At 43.4% G+C, this 21,626-nt stretch overlaps 1 protein-coding gene across 3 annotated transcripts; it reads right to left on the bottom strand.

The window, feature by feature from the left end:
* Window positions 1-1,856: 1,856 nt before the first annotated feature.
* CDC23 (cell division cycle 23) lies at window positions 1,857-12,427 on the bottom strand. Of its 3 annotated transcripts, none has more exons than XM_042826487.1 (16): window positions 12,297-12,427; window positions 12,154-12,226; window positions 10,371-10,508; window positions 10,202-10,244; window positions 9,728-9,833; window positions 9,512-9,644; window positions 7,747-7,924; window positions 7,560-7,657; window positions 7,242-7,323; window positions 6,203-6,356; window positions 5,950-6,069; window positions 5,274-5,349; window positions 4,936-4,997; window positions 3,684-3,762; window positions 3,471-3,590; window positions 1,857-2,658 (listed from the first exon to the last, which is right to left on the bottom strand). In XM_042826487.1, exons 1-16 carry the CDS (start codon window positions 12,419-12,421, stop codon window positions 2,461-2,463), a joined length of 1,785 nt encoding a protein of 594 aa, XP_042682421.1. In that variant the 5' UTR covers window positions 12,422-12,427; the 3' UTR covers window positions 1,857-2,460. The 3 variants fall into 3 exon arrangements, with proteins under 3 accessions (XP_042682421.1, XP_042682423.1, XP_042682420.1); XM_042826489.1 differs by having other exon boundaries at window positions 1,857-2,631; window positions 12,294-12,427; XM_042826486.1 differs by having other exon boundaries at window positions 12,294-12,427.
* Window positions 12,428-21,626: the final 9,199 nt, after the last annotated feature.

Raw genomic sequence — 21,626 nt, forward strand, 5'->3', positions numbered from 1 at the left:
TGCGGCAGGCGCCGCCCCACCGACGCTGCCGCCGCAGCGCCGCAGCCATGGCAACGCCGCGGCGGAGGGGGCGCGGGGCCGCCGGCTGGTAGCGGTGCCGAGGTCGGGGAACCGTGGCAGCGCCCGTCGTAGCCCAGCCGCCCTGCGCCAGCGGCGGGGCGAGAAATCCGGGACCCCCGAGGGCGCGGGCCGCCCCAGCGGAGAGGCCCGTCAGGGCGGAGCCGCGACGCGCCGCTCCCAGCGGGCGAAAGGAGCGCCTTTCCACAGAACGGCTCCCCAGCTGAAAGCCCTGCCGAAAGGAGCGAGAAGGCCGCAGAGCCGGCCGGAGGGCGCTGACCTTTACGGCAAGGCGTCCTTTAACGTGCCAGTTCAATCCCACACGGACGCAGTGGGAACTAGCCGTAGATCTAAATAAACTGCAGTGCACTAAGACTTCTTAGGTGTAAGCCAAGCCCAGTGAGAGCCACGGCCACGAAAGACCCTGCTCTTGGGTTCCTCAGAAGCATCCTCATCTCTAAACGCTCAGAGATGCGGTGTGCCAGCCCATGAACACATCCACCATTCTGTCTTTCTTCTACTGCTTTACAGGGGAGATAAACCTGAACTTCCTCAGGTAAGGAGTTTGTTCTGCAAAAGCAAACTCTTCTGTTTACAGAAAATCTGAAGACATACACATTTTATTCTTTGTTGTTACCCGGTGTTGGCTTTTGCTAAGCATTGCAACACAGAGGAAACAAACCATTTTAAGAAACAGATCGACGCTGGTGAGGGGTCTGGAACACAGGTCATATGAGGGAGAGGCTGAAGGAGCTGGGAATGTTCAGCCTGGAGAAGAGGAGGCTCAGGGGAGACCTCATTGCTCTCTGTAACTTCCTGAAGGGAGGTTGTAGTGAGCTGGGGGTCGGCCTCTTCTCTCGCGTCATTAGTGATAGGACCAGAGGAAATGGTTTCAAGCTACGACAAGGGAGATTCAGGCTGGACATGAGGAAGAATTACTTTTCAGAAAGGGTGGTCAGGCACTGCAATGGATGCACAAGGAGGTGGTGGAGTCACCGACCCTGGGAGTGTTCAAGGAAAGGCTGGATGTTGTGTTCAGGGACATGGTTTAGTGGGAGCTGTTGGTAAGAGGTGAACGGTTGGACTGGATGATCTTTTAGGTCTTTTCCAACCTTGGTGATTCTATGAGTTCTGGATTTGTACTCTTCTATGCTACTGTCTACTTCTGCTGTAGGTTTATTATGTGGTAACTCGTATACTCCATCCATGTATTTGCTCCACACTGACAGCTTAATGGCAGCAGTGCTTATTCCAGGTCAGTCTTTGACCAATAAAACTTCCTGACACTAGAGTACAACATAGTTACCCAGTCACTGACTCCCCATACATTAAGAGCTGTTTGTAGTTAGGATTCACAAGCTGGCAAAGGAGAGTTGAATTTTCTGAGACACTGACCACTAAGAGTAATACAGAGACAATGTGAAAAAGTGTTATAACTCACATATAACCAAGGCACAGAACTTAAGATCTAAGACATGCAGGAAGGGCCTCTCCCATGCTGGCTGTGGAGAGCAGCCCCTGGGAACACTCCAGGCTGGCACCTTCTCGCAGGGTCTGAAACTGAACCAGACTCACCTGCGGGTATTACAAGGCAGCCCCTATGCAGACCCCCACCTGCCAGCTCCCAGCCAGGGTGAACACAGCCCTGCACCTGGCATGCACCAGCCCAAGTGGGCAGCTAGCAGCACCACAACTAAGCCCAGCATGGGACAGGCTGCTGTAACTGCCACATGGCTGTATCTACCTCTACTGTCATCTGTTATAGCACCCATGAAAGCTACATTATGAAGGAGTCCGAGGACAGTAACTTAATCATTTTATTTTTTTGAAGTTGTGCTATCCTACTGGCTGCCTTTCTACTCAGTCAAAATATCTGCTGTTTTACCTGTGGTTCTAACAAACAGCTGTCCTTTGTGGTTGTCTGAAATTCCTAACACTTTTCACTCCTTTGACATAGGCATGGAAACTGTCTTTATGTGTCTTATACTGCTTCATCATCTCTGTAACTCAAGACAGGCAAAAATTCTTAAGCAGCCAGGCAGACAGAAGGTTATCCAGAGAAGTTCAGAGAAGGACCAGAGGCACACAAACTCATGAAGTCAGTCTCCTGCCATGATCTATTAGCAGACCTATGTATTGGAACATGTCTGCTCTCTCGACCGCAATAACTTGGTGAAAAGTAGAGCACGTTCTCACATATAAGAGTAGGCACTTTCAAGCAGGCTGCACGTTTGCCTGTTTGGGCAACCCGTCTTCAGCTGTGGGCTCCAGTCACTCTTTACCCTCCTTCCTTACCCATGAAGGCAACACCGAACATAAAAATTTCAATGGAAAACTCTAGGTGGTTGCAAGTCCCATCCACAACATCACATTAAACACACAGGTGAGAGGTACCAGCATCGCTCACGGTGTAACAGAAGACAGATTGAGCGGGGAGACACGACGTGTGGGAGTGCTATTGGCTGACAAGGATGCCGGGAGGAAAAAGGGAGTAGCAATCTCTGTGGAGGAGGTCTCTCCTTGGTTGCGAAGCTGTAAGATTTGCCGCAGCAGCGCCTTTCCTTCTTCTCTAGTCTGAAAACAATTTGTAAAAAACAAAAACTGCGCACTGATGGATGAGTGGTTTCTGTGTCAAATTCAATATACAATCTGTCTAAATTTTAGTAATTTGTCACTCTATAAGGCCATCATTATGGAAGATATTTAAGAATGCCCTCAGAACATTAAGGTATGTCAGACTTTTTAACAATAATCCTCCCTCTTTTCACCTTATTTGCATATTACTTGGGTATTTCAGACACTGGTACCATCAACCATTGCAGCCATCTAAATATTCCGTTTAGAAGTAGATTGGAGAAGCTTCAAATAAGCTAAATTCAAATTCTTTTGAGTTCCAGACAACTCAGATAAGAACCGGGCACAAAAACCCGCAGCAGCCTTTGTTGGGGGCTCTCATAGGTTGGAATTTTAAAAAGTCCAGAATTTTCTACTCACAGGCTGCAGAAAAACTCAGAATATGAAGTCACTTACAAAACTCAAGCTTTTTGTCCCCACTTTCTCCATTTACAAGACGGGCAACAAGAAGCCACGTGAGTAACCCCACTGCAGCATGGGGCATTCTAAACTTTTAACCACCTCCCCACCAAGATTTTCAGCAGTCTTAAGGCTGCCATCTGCAGCCTCAAATTCTTTTATTTAGTGAACACCAAAGTAATGAGACTTGATCCAGTTTTACTTATCTATGCCATATTCCCTGACTTGAGTCTATCACAAAAACATTCAGGATGAAATTGTTCATCTACGCAGCAGATAGCTCTCATTCATTCAGGGAAAAATTGGTCTACTCATAGGGTAGCCAAGATTAAAGTCAGTTATTCCCCAAGCAAGACCCCAGAAATCATGCAACTACTCACATCATTGAATGAGCAGCATTTCTGAGCACAAGCTGAGGCTTCATCCCAGAGCTTGCACTTGAAGTAGTACTGGGCAAGGTAACGGAAGGCAGTGCTAACCTCCAGATGCTCCACTATCTCCTACAGTGAAGAGGGTAAAAACAGCCTGAGTGTTTTCCAAGGTAGTTCTACATCATGTTTACTTTTCCTTTGCTCTCCAAGAGATAGTCTTACCCCACAGGAATAGATATCCTGGATGTATTTGATATAGCACTGAGCAGCCTGTTCAGATTCATTCAGCTGTTCATGCAGCCTAGGAAAATACATAAATAAATGATATGAAATAGCCACTGGAACAAGATCACCTTGTCAGACTTCACTGGTCTATGAGAACCTATGAGAAGTCTGACCTTAACTAGAGCCACTTTTTTTTTTTTCCTTAAGAATTTGCAAAACATGCATGTACTGTCCTCATAGAAAGAAATGATCCAGCCTGAGAACAGCTACATTATCAGGAAGGCAGTCAGTCAGGTGTCACCTGCTAGAAGCAGTGCGGATACAATTAAAGCAGGAACCTTTGTCTGTTCTGTTACATTCCAAGTCTGTAATAGAGTTTTTCCATCCTACTCTTCCAGAGTTCGTTCTTTCTCCATGTTCCAAAACAATCTTTATACAGCAGTTCCATCTTTTACCTGCCCATTTCTGTGGGCGGTGCTCAGTGTGGGTGGTACGTGGGCTAAGGTGGTTACAGTGGGTAAGGTTGGTTACAGGGGTGGTCCTGGGTGGCACTGAACGGGTCACGGCTTCACGGGGCGGTCGCGTGTCACAGTATACAGGCAGCTGTTGCGCAGCATTAAATTGGCGCTTGAGCTGCACCCTACGGAGTGCGTCTCTCGTGTCCCTGTGCCGGGTGCAGAGTGCCGGGTGCTGATAAGGTGTTGTGGACTGGGCTGGAATTGCGTGGAGGTTTGCAACAATTTCCTTCCCCTTCACTTTTTCCCCCCCCTTTGCATGTATTTTTTTCCCAATCAAAAGTTGGTGTTAACATCACTGTTCACATTTATTTCACATTAGATCCTATGCTAAATGTCACATTCGTATATCAGGAGAAAAAAAGGGCGGAAGGAAAAGGAGATGGGGATGAAATAATCCATCTATGATTTTATAAAGCATTAGCACCATGGATTGGTTTAAATTTCACTCTAACACCGACAGCACTGAAATCATCCCATGATTTATAAGTCCCTTGTAATGCATCCCACAGTTTCTTCTCTATTTGCCCTGACAGAAACTTAAAGCTAAAGCTGGATAACACTTTGTAGTCTCTGCAGACCTTCTAAAGGTGACATTTATTACACATCTCCAGAAGCAATACTATCTACCAGCAGCTGCACTTGTTTTCCATCTACCATTTTATCACTAGGTATCAAAGTGCTTTTGTTGCATTTAACACAATATCGACAATTCAGTGCTAATACATACTCACTTTGCTAGTTTCACCAATGCCATTTTCTCCACATCTCCCACAGCATAAGCCCTCCAATAGCACTATCAAGGAAGAAGAGTTAGTCAAGCACACAAGAAAAATGACTCTACATCATGATGCACGCGAGCAAGACAGAAACAGAAAACTACATGGCTTTAAAGCAAAAGGTCACGTATCAGCTGCACGCAATTCTCTCTGCTACTCTATTTATAGAATTTCCCATTTTAACTGCAACAAACGTTTTCAGTAAGCTCCTAACATGCTATATACATTCCCAGTAGCACAAGCCGCACTATTTAACTGCAACTCCACCTAGTGTCTACAAGTGTCTCACTTACCTTCTTAGCTTCCACCAACTGATTGAGTTTCTCATAGCACTCTCCTAGAGCAACCAGCATACGAGAATCATTGGGTCTGTAAAAAAAAAAAAAAAAATTCCTAACTGTAGTTTAATGGACAGCCAGCTGATATTGCAGGGGGGAGACAAGAGGGGAAGCAAACCCGCATCTGGCAGTGTCCACCATCTTCTCTTACATAAAATTTCACTTATTAACCTCAGGCATCAGAACAGGCTCCCAAGCAAAATGCTCACACCACCAAGCCTGACAATTCAAAAAGCATTTGGACAATACTCTCAGACATACAGTTTGATATGTTAACAGCTAATTAGCATAACTAAGAGTTTGGAATAGTAACACTGCAAACCAAATAGTGCTGATACTCTTCTTTCTACCCCTGTATAGCTCCTGTATGCAAATTCCTCAACAAGCAGACATCAGATGGTAAGACAGCCTACCAGGGGAATCGCCTGCTAGCTAGATGTTTACAAATAACAACCTGTGGAAGATGTGGAGGTCAGAAGCTGTCATACACACAGCAAATGCAAAATGATAGAGTTATCTATCCTTGCTGAAATCAGGAGAGAGGTTGGATTAGATGATGTTAGCAGTTTCTTTCAACTTCAGTGATTATATGAGTGAATGCCCATTGACATGGCTACGTTTCCCACTCTACCTGAGCTGGTGGGCCCGTCGGTAATAATAGAGACAGTAAAACGGCATTTTAAGGATTTCATAGGTTTGCCCCAAACCATACCAGGCTCTGTAATCCCTTTTGTTCACCTCTATTGCATGCCTGCCAAAGAGAAAAAAACAACGTAGTCAGAAAGCAGTCAGGATCAGAGTTGGGCAAAAGACTAAGTACCATTTTTTTTCCTTAATTCACCCCAAATATATGCAAATAATGTTGTGTGCAGCATGACTGATACCTATAAGCTTGGATAGCTGCAGATGTGTTCTTCATTTCCATATATTCATGTCCCATAAGCGTCCAGGCTCCCAGATAACGAGGATTCAGTTTCAAGGCTCTCTGGAAATACAGTGCTGCTTTTTCATGCTGGCTACGTAAGCTATAATAATTTCCTAAAGCAAAAAGTCACAATATTTAAATAAATAGAAAACAATTGCAGAAGAAAAAAAAAACAAAAAACAGATGGAATAGGTATAACCTAAGTTAGGAGGTACATAATGCTATAATGTTATGGTAAGTTCAGCAATAATAGCAGAGTGGCAAAGTCCCAGGCTGCAGCAAACAACGATAAACCCAAATGCAGCAGCCATGGACACAAAAATGAATAAAATTTGCTTAGCTTTGGGAAGGAATACCCTCACCTCCACTGTCAACCCTTAAATGAGGTCTGGGATCCTTGCTCCACCCCTTCTGGTCACTCAGGTACACTGCATGCACCTCAGCTCGCTGGGTTGGCCCTGCTTTCCCACCAGGTACTCAATCACTGCTTTGCGCTCTGCCTTAGCATTTCTGCTACAGAGGCAGTAGGTAATTTGAGCAGGATATATTACAGGCAGATGTGCCTGAAACCTCAAGAGTCCTAGTAGTTGTATCTTCTCCAGTGTTCTCACCAACTCCTTTACCAGCTGCATCTATCAGTTAAGATCCCATCATCTGCTCAGAAACTCACGGTCTGATCTAAAAAAATTTATTTCCCAGACTTGATGCACAACTGTTTCTGCTGGAGTTTGAGGACTAAAGGGAATTATCAGCTGCATGGGCCTTCATAATGTTTTCTTAAACTACTTTCAGCTCTAACAGTATTACAGCAGCTCTTTCAAAGCTGAATGTGGGAAAGGTGGTACTCCCATCTGCTCTACTTTTTAGGCTGCCTGAAATCACATCCACCAAATGTTTTTGATGGCTCTGCCGGGTCATCATTTTCACAGCTATTACTAAAATTGCTTCCCAAGCCTGGAGACGGCGCAATAAGAACACATAAAAGGGTTGGCTCTCACCAATTACACAACAGGTCTCAACACGATACTTGTCTATCTCACAGAGATTGTGAGCCAGGTAGCTCAGCTCAGGCTTCATGCTCTAGTGAAACAAAGAAGTGAAGGCGATGAGTAAAGGATCATATTACAGTTTCAGACAAAGAAGACCTAGGCAGTGGACAATGCACACATTTCTGCTTTGCAACTCCACAAAACGGATGCAAACAGAAGCTGAGAGCTTATGTTCAGAGAAACTAGGTAACAGCAATTGCTTTGCCAGCGTTTAACTTACCTCTGAAAATAGTATCATCATGGACAAACAACAGAAAGGGTGCTTACCCTGACATACAGCAAGTTGGAGAAAGTGTCCATATTTTCTATTCTGTAAGGATCTTGTTTCCTTAGCTCATTAAAGATAGATAAAGCTTTGTCAATATCTGAAGAAAGAAGAGAAGATGTGAAAACAAGAACAACAACGGCTAAGTTTGCATTAAAAGGCTTACTCCTATTAGTAAATATCACTGACCTCGTATATTGTGGTAGGCAACTGCAATTTGAGAGATGATATATGTGCTTTTAGAAAATCCTGCATCAATGAGGCTCTGATACTTCTGCAGAGCCTCCTCTATCAGCTGGAGCTCTGTATAAATGTGTGCAAGAAAGAACTCTTTCATCCATGTATCTGGCAAGGACAGGAACTTCAACTAGCAAGAACCAAAGAAGAGGAGGAAGAGATGACAATCAGTAGTATTCTAAGAGCCACCTGTGGCAAAGAATCCATTATCTTCCCTCCCATGAGCTAGTAGACAGTCTTGAGGTGGAAGACTTTCCTGTAAGCGCTTTCTTAGGCCATAACACCAGCTATGAAAGAACAGTATTAGGACCAAAAATTAATATTGAGCTCTTCCACAGTGGAGGCTAAAAAACATCTACAAATTAAGAACACTGGAAAATGAAAAAGAGCATTGAGATGCCTATTCTAAGAGGTATTACAGTATGGACTACATAATTCCATTTAGTCACTCCCAATCTACTCCAGTGACTTGAAATAAAAAAACTGATGATTTTTCATTTGGTCAATTGGTGAAGAAATGATTGTTTTCAAAGATGATGGCACCAGCTTTCTCCTTCAGCTACTGGCTTAATTTTTACATTAAATTCAAGACTCCTTTAAAAGACTATTTTCTTCCCATCACTATTACACACATGAGGTTTTTTGTCTTCTTTTTTCCTTGTAACAAGCTACATGTAGAGAATAATCTAAATAATCTCACAAAAATTAATTTCCTGTTCTTCAAAAGATCAGTAAGGTTCTCTTCTGCACCCTCTTTACTTTCCAAAAATATATCTATCAGCCAGAATTGACTGAAGAATTACAGGAGTGGTCTCATAAACCCCATGCATAAAGACAAAAATCACCTTTTACATGAAAGTTCAATTCTTCGATACAGTTCATCTCACAGAGATTTTGTATTTGACAAGGGAATATCTACATTAGTGTTTTAGCCTGAATCAGTTTTGCTCTTCTGAAATGAATTTCTCAGTGATGATCCCCAGAAGCACATTTCATTTCACATCATGGAGCTGTATCAGAGTATCTTAGATTCTCTCAGGATAAGACTAAATTCAAGACACACACTCCCATTACTAATAGGCATCTAAGCCACAGAACCCCATCAGAGAACATTCAAAGTAATCTCCCCAAATCACATACAGTATGAACATCAGGTCTTGTAAGTCGTTTCCTATTACAGATCCAAGCTTTCTGTGCTTTACTTGGTAAGTAACAAAGTAATTGACTTATTAAAGGCTTATCTTGTTCAGTGGTGCCCACTGCTCCCATATCATTGCAAATGATTTGCACGAGTGTAACTGACAGGAAAAGCACAAATTTCCAGTCATTAAAAAAACCTGCAAACAGTGATTCTAAACATACACCCTCAATTCACAAAAAACTTTGTAGGAACTGCAGAACTAGAATGCTCTTCTCCCCCTCTCCCCCGCCCAAAAAAAAACCAACAACACACAAACTACAAACACACACAAAAAAACAAAACAAAACAAAACAAAAAAAAACAAAAAAAAAAAAAAAAAAACCAAAAAACCCACAACCAACCTCAGGATGAACTCATTCATGTCACAAGTGGCTTTAACAATATAATTTACAATCCTGGGTTGCCCTGTCTGAGAGTCTCACAGAATACAGCAGTGGGCAACAGTAGTCTTCTGACAACTGAACCAGGCTAAACTCTATAATTTGTTATAACCACTTGACATCTCCCAAGTTTTACCATCTCTTTATCTGTAATCAAGTTGCAAAGTTCCAGCCAAGCTCCCCAGTGCAAAGGTAAGACATGAGTAGCTTCAACAAATACATCTATTGCTTCTTTAGACAGGTCCAGCTTTCGCAGCACAACACCATACCTGTAAAGCAAATTAATCACACATAAAACTGCACGTCCACATCAGTGTAGACAAATACATTAAGAACACGTGCAGACACTTACAGATAAAGGCCAAATCCATCCAGCTCCTGTGCTTTGTGCTTCTTACTGAGCTCAACTCTAAGCTCTCGTAAAGCTTCATTTTTCACCTGCCCTTTTTCCAGTGGTCCTGCATGTGAAGAAAGTCAAACACCCAGCTTTCATTCAGGAGTCTCAGTACGTTAACTGTGAAGCCAAGGGTACATTCAGAATCATAACCAACACGACCAGAAAGCTTCCGAGTCCGTGACTATTCTTCTATTACAAAAATAAAATCTCCTAGTCCAATGACTAGCAGTTTAATAGAATAAGTAAGAAAAGAAACTCTGTGAACTATATTAAGCCAATCAACTGAGAGAAAACGAAAGCAAATTATGTTACAGCCCACTATTACTCAAACATCAATGGAAAAGTCATAAAACCAAAATGATTTACATGAACATGTGTTATTGGAAGTTTCATCATATCATCTCACGTTCCTTGACCGTAGAGCCTTACCCAAACTATCCACTGTCTCATCATCCTTCTTCTTTTCCCCTGACTGTGGAGAACAGAGGAAAATCAAAATTATTCTACAACAGCATATATAAGGCATGGTACATTCTACATGCGGAAAGGAAGCAAAGCCAAGGAATTCAGTGCTTAAAGGCAAGTTCTTCTATCTTACCAGATATCTAGAGTACATATACAAGAAGTAAGCTTTCTGACTCTTGCAGCCCCGTAAGAAATATGCAGCTCTGTCATATTCCTTTAGATCAAAGTAAGATTTGGCTAATGTGTAGGCATCCAGATCACGAGCATCCTCCTGCAAGAACAAAGAAGAGTTAAATACCTTAGAAATTCTGACATCAGGTAGGAAAATCACCCACTTACCATTTACAAGCATATCAATGAAGCTGCCTGGAAAGTTATGAGAAAAAACTGCACAAAAATGCAAGCACAAAACTGGCTTTTTGTTCACATTTGAGTTGAGTACCGTCAGAAAGCTCTCTCCACTCCTTCATACCATTGGAACTCATGGGAGAACAAGGATTCTGACAGGCTGGAAACATTTGAAATAAACAGGTTCCAAAAGATAAACTGTGGCAAGTCGCCAGAAGGCAAGAATTAGCTGTTCAAGTAAAATGATAACAAATAAGAAAAGTACTCAAGAATTTCATATCCAACAATATTAACCTGCTCATTTAAACACAAACATTTCCGTGGTATCTATGCATTGAACAATTTATTGACAGAAAAGAACCTGGGAGTCTTGGGGGATACCAAATTGTACACAAGCCAGCTTGCCACAAGGAAGGACAAGGGTATCCTGGGCTGAACTATGTAAAACATTGTCAGCAGGTCAGGGTAGGTAATCCTCCCCCCACCACTCAGCACTGGCGAGGCCACATCTGGAATATTGTGTCCACTTCTGAGCTCATCAGTACAGAAATGACAGACATACAGGAGAGAGTTCAGCAAAGGACCATGAAAATGAAAAGACTAAAGCATTTCAAATATGAGAAAATTTGGAGAGTTGTGACTGGTTCAGAGGGAAGTTGCGGGAGGGAAGGTGCGGGGGGGATCTCATCAATGTACATAGATACATGAAGGAAAGCTACAAAGAGGAATGAGCAAAGCCCTTCTAAGTGCAGTCCAGTGACAGGACGAGAGGAAACAGGTACAAACTGAAACAAGGCAGTCTCTGTAAACATCAGGGAGCACTTTCATACTGTGTGGGTGACAAAGCACTGTCACCAGGGCTTCTGGTGTCTCCCCCCCTGGAGAACCTCAAAGAATACCCAGACATGGTCCTGAGCAACCTGCTGTGAGTTGTCCTGCTGGAATAAGGAGAGTGGGACTAGATGGACCTCAAACGTTTTTGTGAAATGCATTTATGACATGTTACACTGCAATAACTTAAGGAGTATTACACCTACAAGCCCTACAGTATGTCTATGGCGGTGTTGATTACGACACAACTCACTTTTCCTGTGTCCTAAAGAGCACAACTTTACTGACAGAAAATAATTTAGACCGCAGTAACTTTTAAACCTTACCTAAAAACCCTTAGCTAAGATAAATGCTACGTGGTGTGATTTCAAATTTAACTTACAAATTTCTCATTTAGGACACAGCAAAACGGCTTCATCTGGGAAGCACACTCAGGTCTGTCCACCTTCCCGGAAAAAATATACAACAAAAAGGAACTTAACAGCGCTGTAAGGAGACCAGCACTCAGAAACGTCTCCTGCACAGCAGCTGTTAAGAATGCCGCTATCGCACTTCTCCGTAGCAGGTTTGGGGACGACTGAACAGTAGGTCGCGGCTCTGCCAACGGGAAGCTCTGCACAACCCCCTGCACGCCCCAGCCATCCCGCACCGACGAACGCAGCCGGGCTCGGCCCCGTCCCGCGCTGACGCTCGCTAACGGCGCGGCAGGCGGCCGAGCCGCTCCGCCCGATGCTTACCTCCGTGAGCGCAGGCGGCGGCGGCAGCTCACTCAGCAGCAGCGGCTCCAGGGCGAACGCCAGCTCGGAGGCCCTATGCGGAGAGATGGCCGTTAGCACGGTGCCCACCGGGGCGCGCCCGCCCGGTCCGCGGCGCTCACCACTTCCCGCTGTGCTGCAAGCCGCGCTCACGGCTGCGCTCCGCCACGCTCAGCAGCTGCTTCTTGATCTCCCGCAGGTCCGAGAAGTCAGCGCTCCCCAGCCCCGCCGCCGCTCCCACGGCCGCCATCCCGCCAGCGCGCCCTACAGCCAATCACGGCTTCGTGTACTGAGTTCCCCTCCGCTCTGTAGACTCAGTCTTCTCATTGGGCGAGCTCGAAGTCTCGTTCCCAATCACAGAAGATGCGCTGAGGTTTTCATGTCTGATTGGTCGGCCGGCGCGGGGGCGGCATCCCACCGCCCTGCGGCCGGAGCGCGTGTTCCTGCGGGCGCCGAGGCGCGGTGTCTGGCTTTAGCAGGCCGCTGTCCTGGAGCGCGGGAGAAAGCAGGAGACAACGGAGGCAGCCCTTCCAGAGAGCTCTGGAGAAGGGTTGGTGCGTATAGAGGGCTTTTTGAGTGGTCTTCCCCAACTTAGCAGCAGCTGAAAATCTCACTTACTACTGATTTTCCAGCAACACCTTTGATACTGTTTCTCACAACGTCCTTCTGACAAAGATAAGTATGTACTATGGTCAGTAACCGGATGGCTGAGCCCAAAGGGCTTTGTTCCATCTGCACAACGGCCAGGTGCTAATGGGACCCCACAGGGCTTTAAGTTGGCCCAGTTGTTGTCAGTGTTATTGAAATGATCGGGGTGCAGGACTCAAATGCATGCTGCATAAGTTTGCAGGTGATACTGCATTAAGGGGAGATGTTGACTCCCTCCTGCCTTGCAGAGAGATTCTAATAAATTAGGCTGGGCAGTCACCAACCGTGTTAAAAATCAGCATGATCAACTGCTGCGCTCTGCACCTAAAACAGAGTAGGCCTGGCTCTGTGTACAGGATGGAGAACAGGAGGCTGAAGTACAGCCCTTTATGAAGCTCAAGTGACAGCAAATTGAATTTGAGATGGCAGCTCCTCTGGCAGCTCAAAGGGCCATCTGTGCCCTGCAGTGCCCCAGGCCCAGCACTGCCAGCTGGGCCATGGGATTGTCCTGCTCTGCTTGGTGTGACCTCACCTCAAGCATTGGGTGCACATTTACATGCCACAATATCAGGAGGACATAGAACTATTAAGTGCCCTATTAGAAACACTATTAGTGCTCTCTAGATTTTAGCCAGATATATTTTAAGTTCAGTTGTAGCTTTGACTAAAAGTACTCTGCCAGCTCACATACTTACACAAGATGTAAATAAAAGTTCCTCATGAGTCTTACTGTTAGGCAAAGAAGTAGGCGAAGTCGTCCAATCAACACACAAAATGCCTATGGCTCATTTCTCACTCCCCTTGCCCTGCCCCAAAACACAACTGAAAGAGACTCATTTTTTTTCTGCGTATAATTTATTTTTTGTTATCCCTACAGTCTCATATCCTTCATATTTGGGGATGAGCTGTTAAAGTGAGTTGCTCTATATTTCCAATAATTTGTATTTGATATTTTCTTTATAATTGCATTGTTTTAATTTAAGATCATAAAATGATAAGAGTGAATTTTAGCGAGGCCTATGAAGTAAGTTTACCAAAGTCAGTTTATCTTCCCTTTCCCCGTTGTGTGCTGTTTTCCTGGTGAAAGCATTCTTAGTGCGCTCTATGAGATCTCAGTAGGAAATGTGGTGCTTTCTGCAAGAAGTGCACGAGGTGCTGCTACCATATGCACGTAGCAAAATATCCTTTGTGTCACGTTCTGGATGTGTGCCACTTTGGCAGCGATGTTCTGGCTACTTATACGATTGCACTTCTGGAAGAGCAGCAGCTCTATAGGTATGACACGCTGAGTTGTTCAAAGAGAAAACATGGATTTTTCTCATCCCCAAGCCGGCAGATCGGTATGAACGCTGTCCTGCAGCAGCCCTCCTGCTGCTGACGCTCGTGATTCCAACCGCTGAACAGAAGGTGGCGCTGCGAGCTCTTGAAGTGATACAAAAAGGCCAGAAAGGGCCTGCGGTGGCGAGGAGTAATTGGTAATTCGGTTTCTCAAGACTTGCCTCACGATGAGAACTCATAATTCTTTCTGTCATTCCGTTACGTAATAAATGTATCTTTTAAATGACACCCAAGGCTGGCTTTTAGAGCAGGAGAATAATTAAATACTCTGCATGAAACTGATAATATCTGGAAGAGATACTGACTTAGTTGTGCTGAGTGCCTCTGGAGCTTGTTTGCTGTGTCACTGTGCAGCTATCTGGCTGGGTCTGGCTCTCATCCCTCACAGAAACGCGGTAGTAAAACCAAAGTCAGTACCTATCCATTGTACCAATGCATTGCATTAAAAAGATTTAATTTTTCCAAAGTTAAAAACTTCAAAAGTATAACCATCCCTCAATAAGATCAAAAGCAAATGGCCTTTACAAATAATCAGCTGCCTTGCTAGGACAGTGAATTTCAGCTGGTGGCAGATGTTCCAACCACAGTTAGAAAAATCTTGATTTCTTAATTACTTAGTTTCTTTATTTTGCTTCTCTTAAGCTGCACTTTTGAACTTGTTTAAAAATCAAGCGTGATTAGAGGTTGTTTTACAATTTTACACTGTAAAACCTTCAAATAATAAAAGCTTTTCTTCCACTGGTGCCTGGATTCTCTGTGCACAACAGTCATGCAGCTCCTGCTATTACTTGTTACAGTTTGCCAGAACATTGTTAAAATAACAGCTTGGAAACCACATGATCCTAAAATGAAAGGAAACTACTTACACTTAATTTGCACCAAGATTGAAGATTAAATCCTCACAAACTGCGAACAGTGTTCAAAAGACAGGAGATTGTCTAACAGGTGTGAGAAAGGTTACCAAGAAATCTGTATCAGCTCTGTGATGCAGTTGTCAGGGTCTTGAGCAGGGAACTTTTGTTCTTTGGGAGTACTCTTCTCAAACTTTTCATCCCACGGAGACAGCCATTTCTTTCCACTAGCATTCTTACATGCAGAAATGAGTTGAATTGAAATTGACTAATCAACTGAAATTTGATGGCAACTTCTTCAGAAGTACTTATTAAAATAGGCTGTATTATTTGTGCCTTAGTGTGCCTTAGTAGGGCCTTCAGGAGGCTCTGCTCCCTGGCACAGAGGTGAGACAGGCTGGCCTGCAGTTCTTTGGAGTTTTTTTTCCCCCCCTCCTCTTGAGGGGGGGGGGGGGGGGGAAGTTACATTTCTTATGCTTCCCCTTTTCTAGTCAGTGAGAACTTTAAACTGCCGTGACCTCTCGAATGTGATGGCTTGGCAGCTTCATCCACCAGTTCCCTCAGAACTTGGAGATGAATCTCAGCAAGTCCCATGGACTTGTGCACCTTCAGGTTCTTTATATGGTCTTGAACATCATCTTCACTTAGAGCAGGTAGATCTGTCTTCTCCGAGTTCTTATCACTGCTTTCTCCAACTTGGGTGATGTGGCTAGAGCCTTATTGGTGAAGACCGAGGCGAAGTGGTCATTGAGCACTTCAGCCTTCTTTGTATCCCCCATGACAAGGTTTTCCGTTTCCTTCCAGAGAGGGCCCACATCCTCCCTAACTTTCTTTTTATCACTGATTTACCTGTAGAATTTCTTCTTGCTCCTCTTGATGTCCCCGGCTAGATTTAATTCTGAGTTTTGCTTTCCTAACCTGATCCCTGGCTGCTCATACAATTTGTTTGCTGTCATGCCAGTTAACTTGTTCCTGCTTCCACTCTCCTATAGAATTTCTTTATTTCTTTTTGAGCCAAAGTCAGGGAGCTCACTGTTGATCCACAGAGGCCTTCCAGAATTCTCACCTGCCTTCCTTTTTCTTGGGATGCACTGCTTCCAGGCTTGGAGGAGATGGCCCTTGAACACCAACCAGCTTTCTTGAGCCCATCTTGCCTCTAAGGCTTTCCCCCTCCGTGTCACCCTGCCAAGCAGCTCCCTGAAAAGTTCAAAGCCTGCTCTCCCTGAGTGCAGAGTAGCAGGCTCACCGCACGTCTTTCACACCCTCAGGATTTCAAATTCCACCATTTCACGGTCACAATATAGCCAAGGCTTTCCTTGAGCTTCACATTACTCACCAGCTCCTCCTCAGTGAGGGCAAGGCTCTCATAGCATCTTTTCTCAGGTGTTCCTGTACCACTCAGAAGAGGAAGTTATTGTCAGCACATTCCAGGAACCTCTTTGATGCCTGTTGCACTGCTGAGATGTCCTTTCAACAGACACTGGGGTTGTTGAAGGCCCCTGAGGACCATGTTTTGTGTACGCAAAGCTGCTCCTATCTGTTTACAGAGGGCCTCATCCACTTGGCCTTCCTAATCAGGTGACCTTTAGCAGACTTCCAGTCACTGTCAAAACAGTAGTCCAGTTCCAAAGTGATGTATAATCACCAAGCTGTTAATATCCAGCCCTCTCATTAGTAAAGTCAAAGAAAAAATAGATTTATGATTGAAAAACTAACCTGCTTATTCTGTTGGAGTATGAGAACTGGGTGAAGAGCTCACATTAGAAATCAGACACTGTACAGGTGCAGAAACAGGTCTGCTGACAAGAATGGCACCAATGAAAGCTTCTCTAATCTGTGCTAAAGAGTATCTGCCCTTGATCTTAAGGGCATTAATGCAACTTCAGTGTTGTAGCTTCATAGTTTTGGCATACTAAAACTGTAAAAATGGTGAAAAAATACAGAACAAAATGGGAATATTGGGAAAACAGAAGAGTGCGTATCATATGAGAGATTGCTTAACATATTACTAACAGATGGAGTTGCTGAACTACGGGAGAATTACTTGTAAATAAGCAGGAAGAGAGAACTTGCATCCAGAAATCCTAGCATAATTCCTTGGAGAGATTTGTTATGTTATTTTTTAGCATTTTTTGAAATGTTAACATATATAATACTGTGCCAGTTTTTAAGGATGAGCAAGAGAGCTTCCTTGGCTGACAGTCATCTTAAGCTGGCAGTAGACTCCAGATCCCTGCATAAGATCACTGCTTTAATCATGGGTCAGTTTGTTCTTCTTTGATTTGGAGGGGTGGGCAGGATCAGTTGCTTTCAAACTGTATTTCGTTCTTTGCGATCAGAGATTTAGCCAATGAAATTGTTTTTGAAGAATCACACACATACAATTCTGCAAGGGGGCTGAATTTCAGATTTTGTTCACATTACACAACATTAGGTTTAACTACCCTTCTTTAGGCACCTTCTGTGGTTAAACAAAAACTATTGCTCACTGCTGTTTAATAGCTGTTGAAAGAGACTGGTTATTCAAGAGGACAGTTTAAAGTACATGTTTACCAAGTTCAACAGCCAAATGCAGTTCACCATTTGAATCAACAGTGTGTGATAAGCTGCTGGCGCATCAATTACCAGCAAGTACTCAGGCAATCAGTAAGGGTAGTCAGAGGACAGGATAACCAGAAAGGTATATGGCTCATTTGGTAAGCTGAGCTTATTGAAATGAAATATAAAGCTGTATGTCTGAGCAGAAGTGGTCACACAATCTGTAAGGGGGGGTATCCTGGGAAGCATTGACAGTGGAAAGGATGTGGGAAGCGGGCATACAAATAAGAGAAAAATATTTTTCCCCAAAGGCTGCTCTTGGACCTCATATGTAGATAGCATCATCTTTGGTATGTTTAACTAGAAATAAAGAGCAAGGAAAACATTTTACTTCTGTCCAAAACCATAGCAATTTGTCACAAAGCCTGGGTCCTATTCAGCTAACTTTTAACACTCACATTCTCTTTCTATAGAATTATAGCCTAATTTATATTGGGGAAAGTTTGGGGTCATCTCATCTAACCCCTGAGCAGAGTAGGATCAACTGTAAAGCAAGATCCAACTTAAGATGTATACCTTCATTTAACAAGGTGTGACTTTTTAATTCTAGTTACATGTCTTAGTTTTTCCTCCAACAGAGTTATTATTGGATTGGAGAAGTGCTGCATGGAGCCTCTCGAGCAAAAGCAGGTCTGCCATGGTGTAGAACAGAGCTGCAATCATTAGCACATAAAGATGAAACTTTGGACTATCTCCATGCAGTTCCTCTGATAGCCCTGCTAATACTTGCGTTCTTGATGCAGTTATTTGAGGTAGCACAGTGTAGGAGAGAAGTAGCAGAACCATTCTGTGAACATGAAGTGGAAGTGAAATGGAAGACTGGGAATGAGAGGAAAGTTGATAGAGCATCTGGGCCAAGCAGCTGGTTTAGTTAAGGTTACACATTTTACAATTCATGTACTTTATATTTAAGGTAGTCTCACTATTAAGAAGCTTTTTGTGTTACTAGAACTCTAGAGACCTTCACATAGCTGCAACAACCCTTGAGATTTGTCTTTTTGATCACTTCTCTAGAGCTAGAATACTTTCTGGTTACATGTGGAATATGATGTAGTACAGTCAGAAAGTAAAACAGCAATAAAGAAATGTCTTAGAATAACATAACTGACCAGTGAACTGCAACATGAAGGTGGTACTAGAACAACAATGCCAGAAGAGACAGTAGCAGCTAGAAGCTTACAGCAAGTTGTCTTTTCTGGAACTATAGAAAAGCACCTTGTGATACAGAAAACACTGTGAGAAAATTAGACTGTAATACTATAACATGATGAAAAGCACAGCAATAATAGAGGGCAGCAAAGTCTTCAGCTACAACAAATGAGCGTAAACCTAAATGCAGCAGCTATAAACACAGAAACAAAGAAAAATTACTTACCGTTAGAAGACCTTACACAGGCAGGGATCTCCAGCAAGATCCCTATGGCTTCATTACCAACCCTTAAATATTGGCTCCACTCCTTCCTATCACTCAGGTACATTGCATACACCTGAGCTCCTCTAGATTGGCCCTGCCTTCCACCAGGTGCTCAATCACTATTTCAGGCTGTGACTTAGCACTTCTGCTACGTGGGACTATTGTTTTCTTCATTTACAGCACATGTACGTTAAGTTGGGGGAATGTTTTGAAACCAAATAACATATTACAGTACAGCTCAGTAAGCTTTAAATCTTATCAGCAATAATAACTTAATTGGTATTAAGCCAACAGCTGAAATAATTTCTTCTCTGATTCAAACTAGGTGGGTTTTCTTCTGTCAATACTTTCCTCTCTCTGTTTTCTTGCTTTAATACTGAATTCCAGGAAATCAGTCTGTGACTCAAGCAATACAGTACTATGACATCAGAGTAGACTGTGTTGTCAGTAATTGTCTTCTTTTTCTCTCTCCTTCTTGGATCTGAATTGCTTTCTTGGAAGGTTAATTGAGATGAAGTGACATAAAGTGCTTCTGAGGACCCTGGAGCCCTTCAACAGAAGTATTTGCTGTGTATGAATCACTTATCGGTGTCTGAGAAATCTGTTTACTTATGCCTTTTGTTTTCTGTTTTGAAGAGATTTTATTTATTTGCAGTTTCTGGTGAACTTGAATTTAATATCAGCTATACCTGCATTACTAGCCCAAGGGCTCTGAAGAAGTTGAGCACGTGCCATTTGCTTGCTATACTTTCCAATTAAGGCCCCTAGAATTGCAATGAAACTGTAAAGAACTGTGCAGTGTTGCAGTGATTCTGTTGTTTATAAGCAATGGCATTGTGTTAAACTGCAGTTTCTGTCTTACAGGAGAATGGATTTGTTCTCTTTTCAAGATTTCAAGACACCTATTTTAAGCAATCTTTAAAATTGTACTTAGGCTGAATGCTAACAACAAGGTTAGTTTGACTAGATTGTGTTTTGTGTGCAGTTAGGCATCTTGGAAGCCACGGGAAGAGAAGAGAGACTAGAGACAATTCGTTCAGTGTTCATCTTTATCTTGCAGATGAGCAGTAGGACTCTATGAATGATGAGAATGTAGAAGCCCACTTGCTCCTGAGATACTGCAGCTGTGTTTCTACTGGTGCAGCCATCCAACAGAGCCCTGTGCTATCACTGGAAAGGTTAGTCCTACACCTTCTGTTCTAGTTTTGATGCTACTGATTGTAAGTCTAGATGGTGATGAAGGAAGGGCCACGAAGATGGTAAAGGGCCTGGAGCATCTCTGCTATGAGGAAAGGTTGAGTGAACTGGGTCTGTTCAGCCTTGAGAAAAGAAGACTGAGAGGGGACCTGATCCAGGTCTATAAATATCTAAGGTGTGGGGGGCAGAATGGCGAGGCCAGACTGTTTTCAGTGGTGAGTGGAGACAGGACAAGGGGAAACGGCTGGAAACTGCAGCATAGGAAGTTCCGCACAAACATGTGCAAGAACTTCTGTACAGTGAGGTGACGGAGCACTGGAACAGGCTGCCCAGGGAGGTGGTGGAGTCTCCTTCTCTGGAGATGTTCAAGACCTGCCTGGATGCCTACCTGTGCGACCTGCTGTAGGGAACCTGCTTTGGCAGGGGGTTGGACTCGATGAGCTCTGGAGGTCCCTTCCAACCCCTGCAATTCTGTGATTCTGGGATTCTGTGAACTGCTTGAGCTGAAAATCCATTGATATTTTTCCATAATGTCAGTGGAATCAGCACAGGAATGAGGGCAGTGAATGTGGGAAAGCAAACCCACTCCTTTTATTGTTTGTGTATGTTTAAGTTGGAACACACAAAACCTACTGATATTTTTTTTCCCCTCCCTTTAGGAATTGAAAACATGCTGGTTTAGATTGCTGCTAGTTTCCTCACACATCAGGGCTTTGCTACTGAGCGAGTCAGTGCGGGTTTCCAATGCCAGGAAACCATAAATAAATAAATAAATAAATCATTTCAGCAGATCCTTATTTGTATTTGGTCTGTCCAAGCATTTTTCTCCATTCTTCTTCATATTTACACAGAATCACAGAATTAGGTAGTTGTTTAAAAAATATATAATTCCTAAGATATTAAAGGTGCTGGTACCCTGGTAGAAGTTGTCTTGAAAACTTATCTTGTCTTAATCTGGTCTTGGCAAATATAGTCAGTTTGTGAGAGTTAATGAGCATCACCAGTTCTCAAAAGCAGGAATCTTACGTGTGAGCCAAGATAGAATGAGAAGACTCAACAAGGTCATTTTGTTGGTGTTGTGGGGATTTTTTTTTTTGTTGATTTTCAATGTCCAGAGTGAAAAAAAAAAAAAAAAAAAGTTTGGCAGATAAGAAAATGGAGAATACTTGGGAAATTTTTGAGGTGGAACTTTGGGCTCTGTGCAGGAAACACAAAAAGAGAAAATGTGATAAGAAGAAACTTGAGTAAAACTTGATGCATTGGAAGCATTTTGGGATGACTAGAACAAACCATTGTGATCTGTGAAAAAATTTTAGTTCAGAAAATGCCAAGTAACAGGTTTGATGTGCAAAGCAGGAATTAGGCTTTGCGAGATATTTGGTAGCCTGGAACTACGTTGTGTTAGACAA

The sequence above is a fragment of the Centrocercus urophasianus genome, unplaced genomic scaffold, assembly GCF_019232065.1.
Source record: "Centrocercus urophasianus isolate 14NV4802_14NV808 unplaced genomic scaffold, USGS_Curo_1.0 seq_26, whole genome shotgun sequence".
Taxonomy (NCBI): domain Eukaryota; kingdom Metazoa; phylum Chordata; class Aves; order Galliformes; family Phasianidae; genus Centrocercus; species Centrocercus urophasianus.

Bases quoted from the DNA above. Each gene is read 5' to 3' on its own strand.
- CDC23 (XM_042826486.1), bottom strand. From the start codon at position 12,421: ATGGCGGCCGTGGGAGCGGCGGCGGGGCTGGGGAGCGCTGACTTCTCG. The intron at 9,834-10,201 runs GTAAGGCTCTAC...CTTCACATGCAG, and splicing joins TGAGACAGTGGATAGTTTGG to GACCACTGGAAAAAGGGCAG. The intron at 3,591-3,683 runs GTAAGACTATCT...TCTTCACTGTAG, and splicing joins AGGATATCTATTCCTGTGGG to GAGATAGTGGAGCATCTGGA.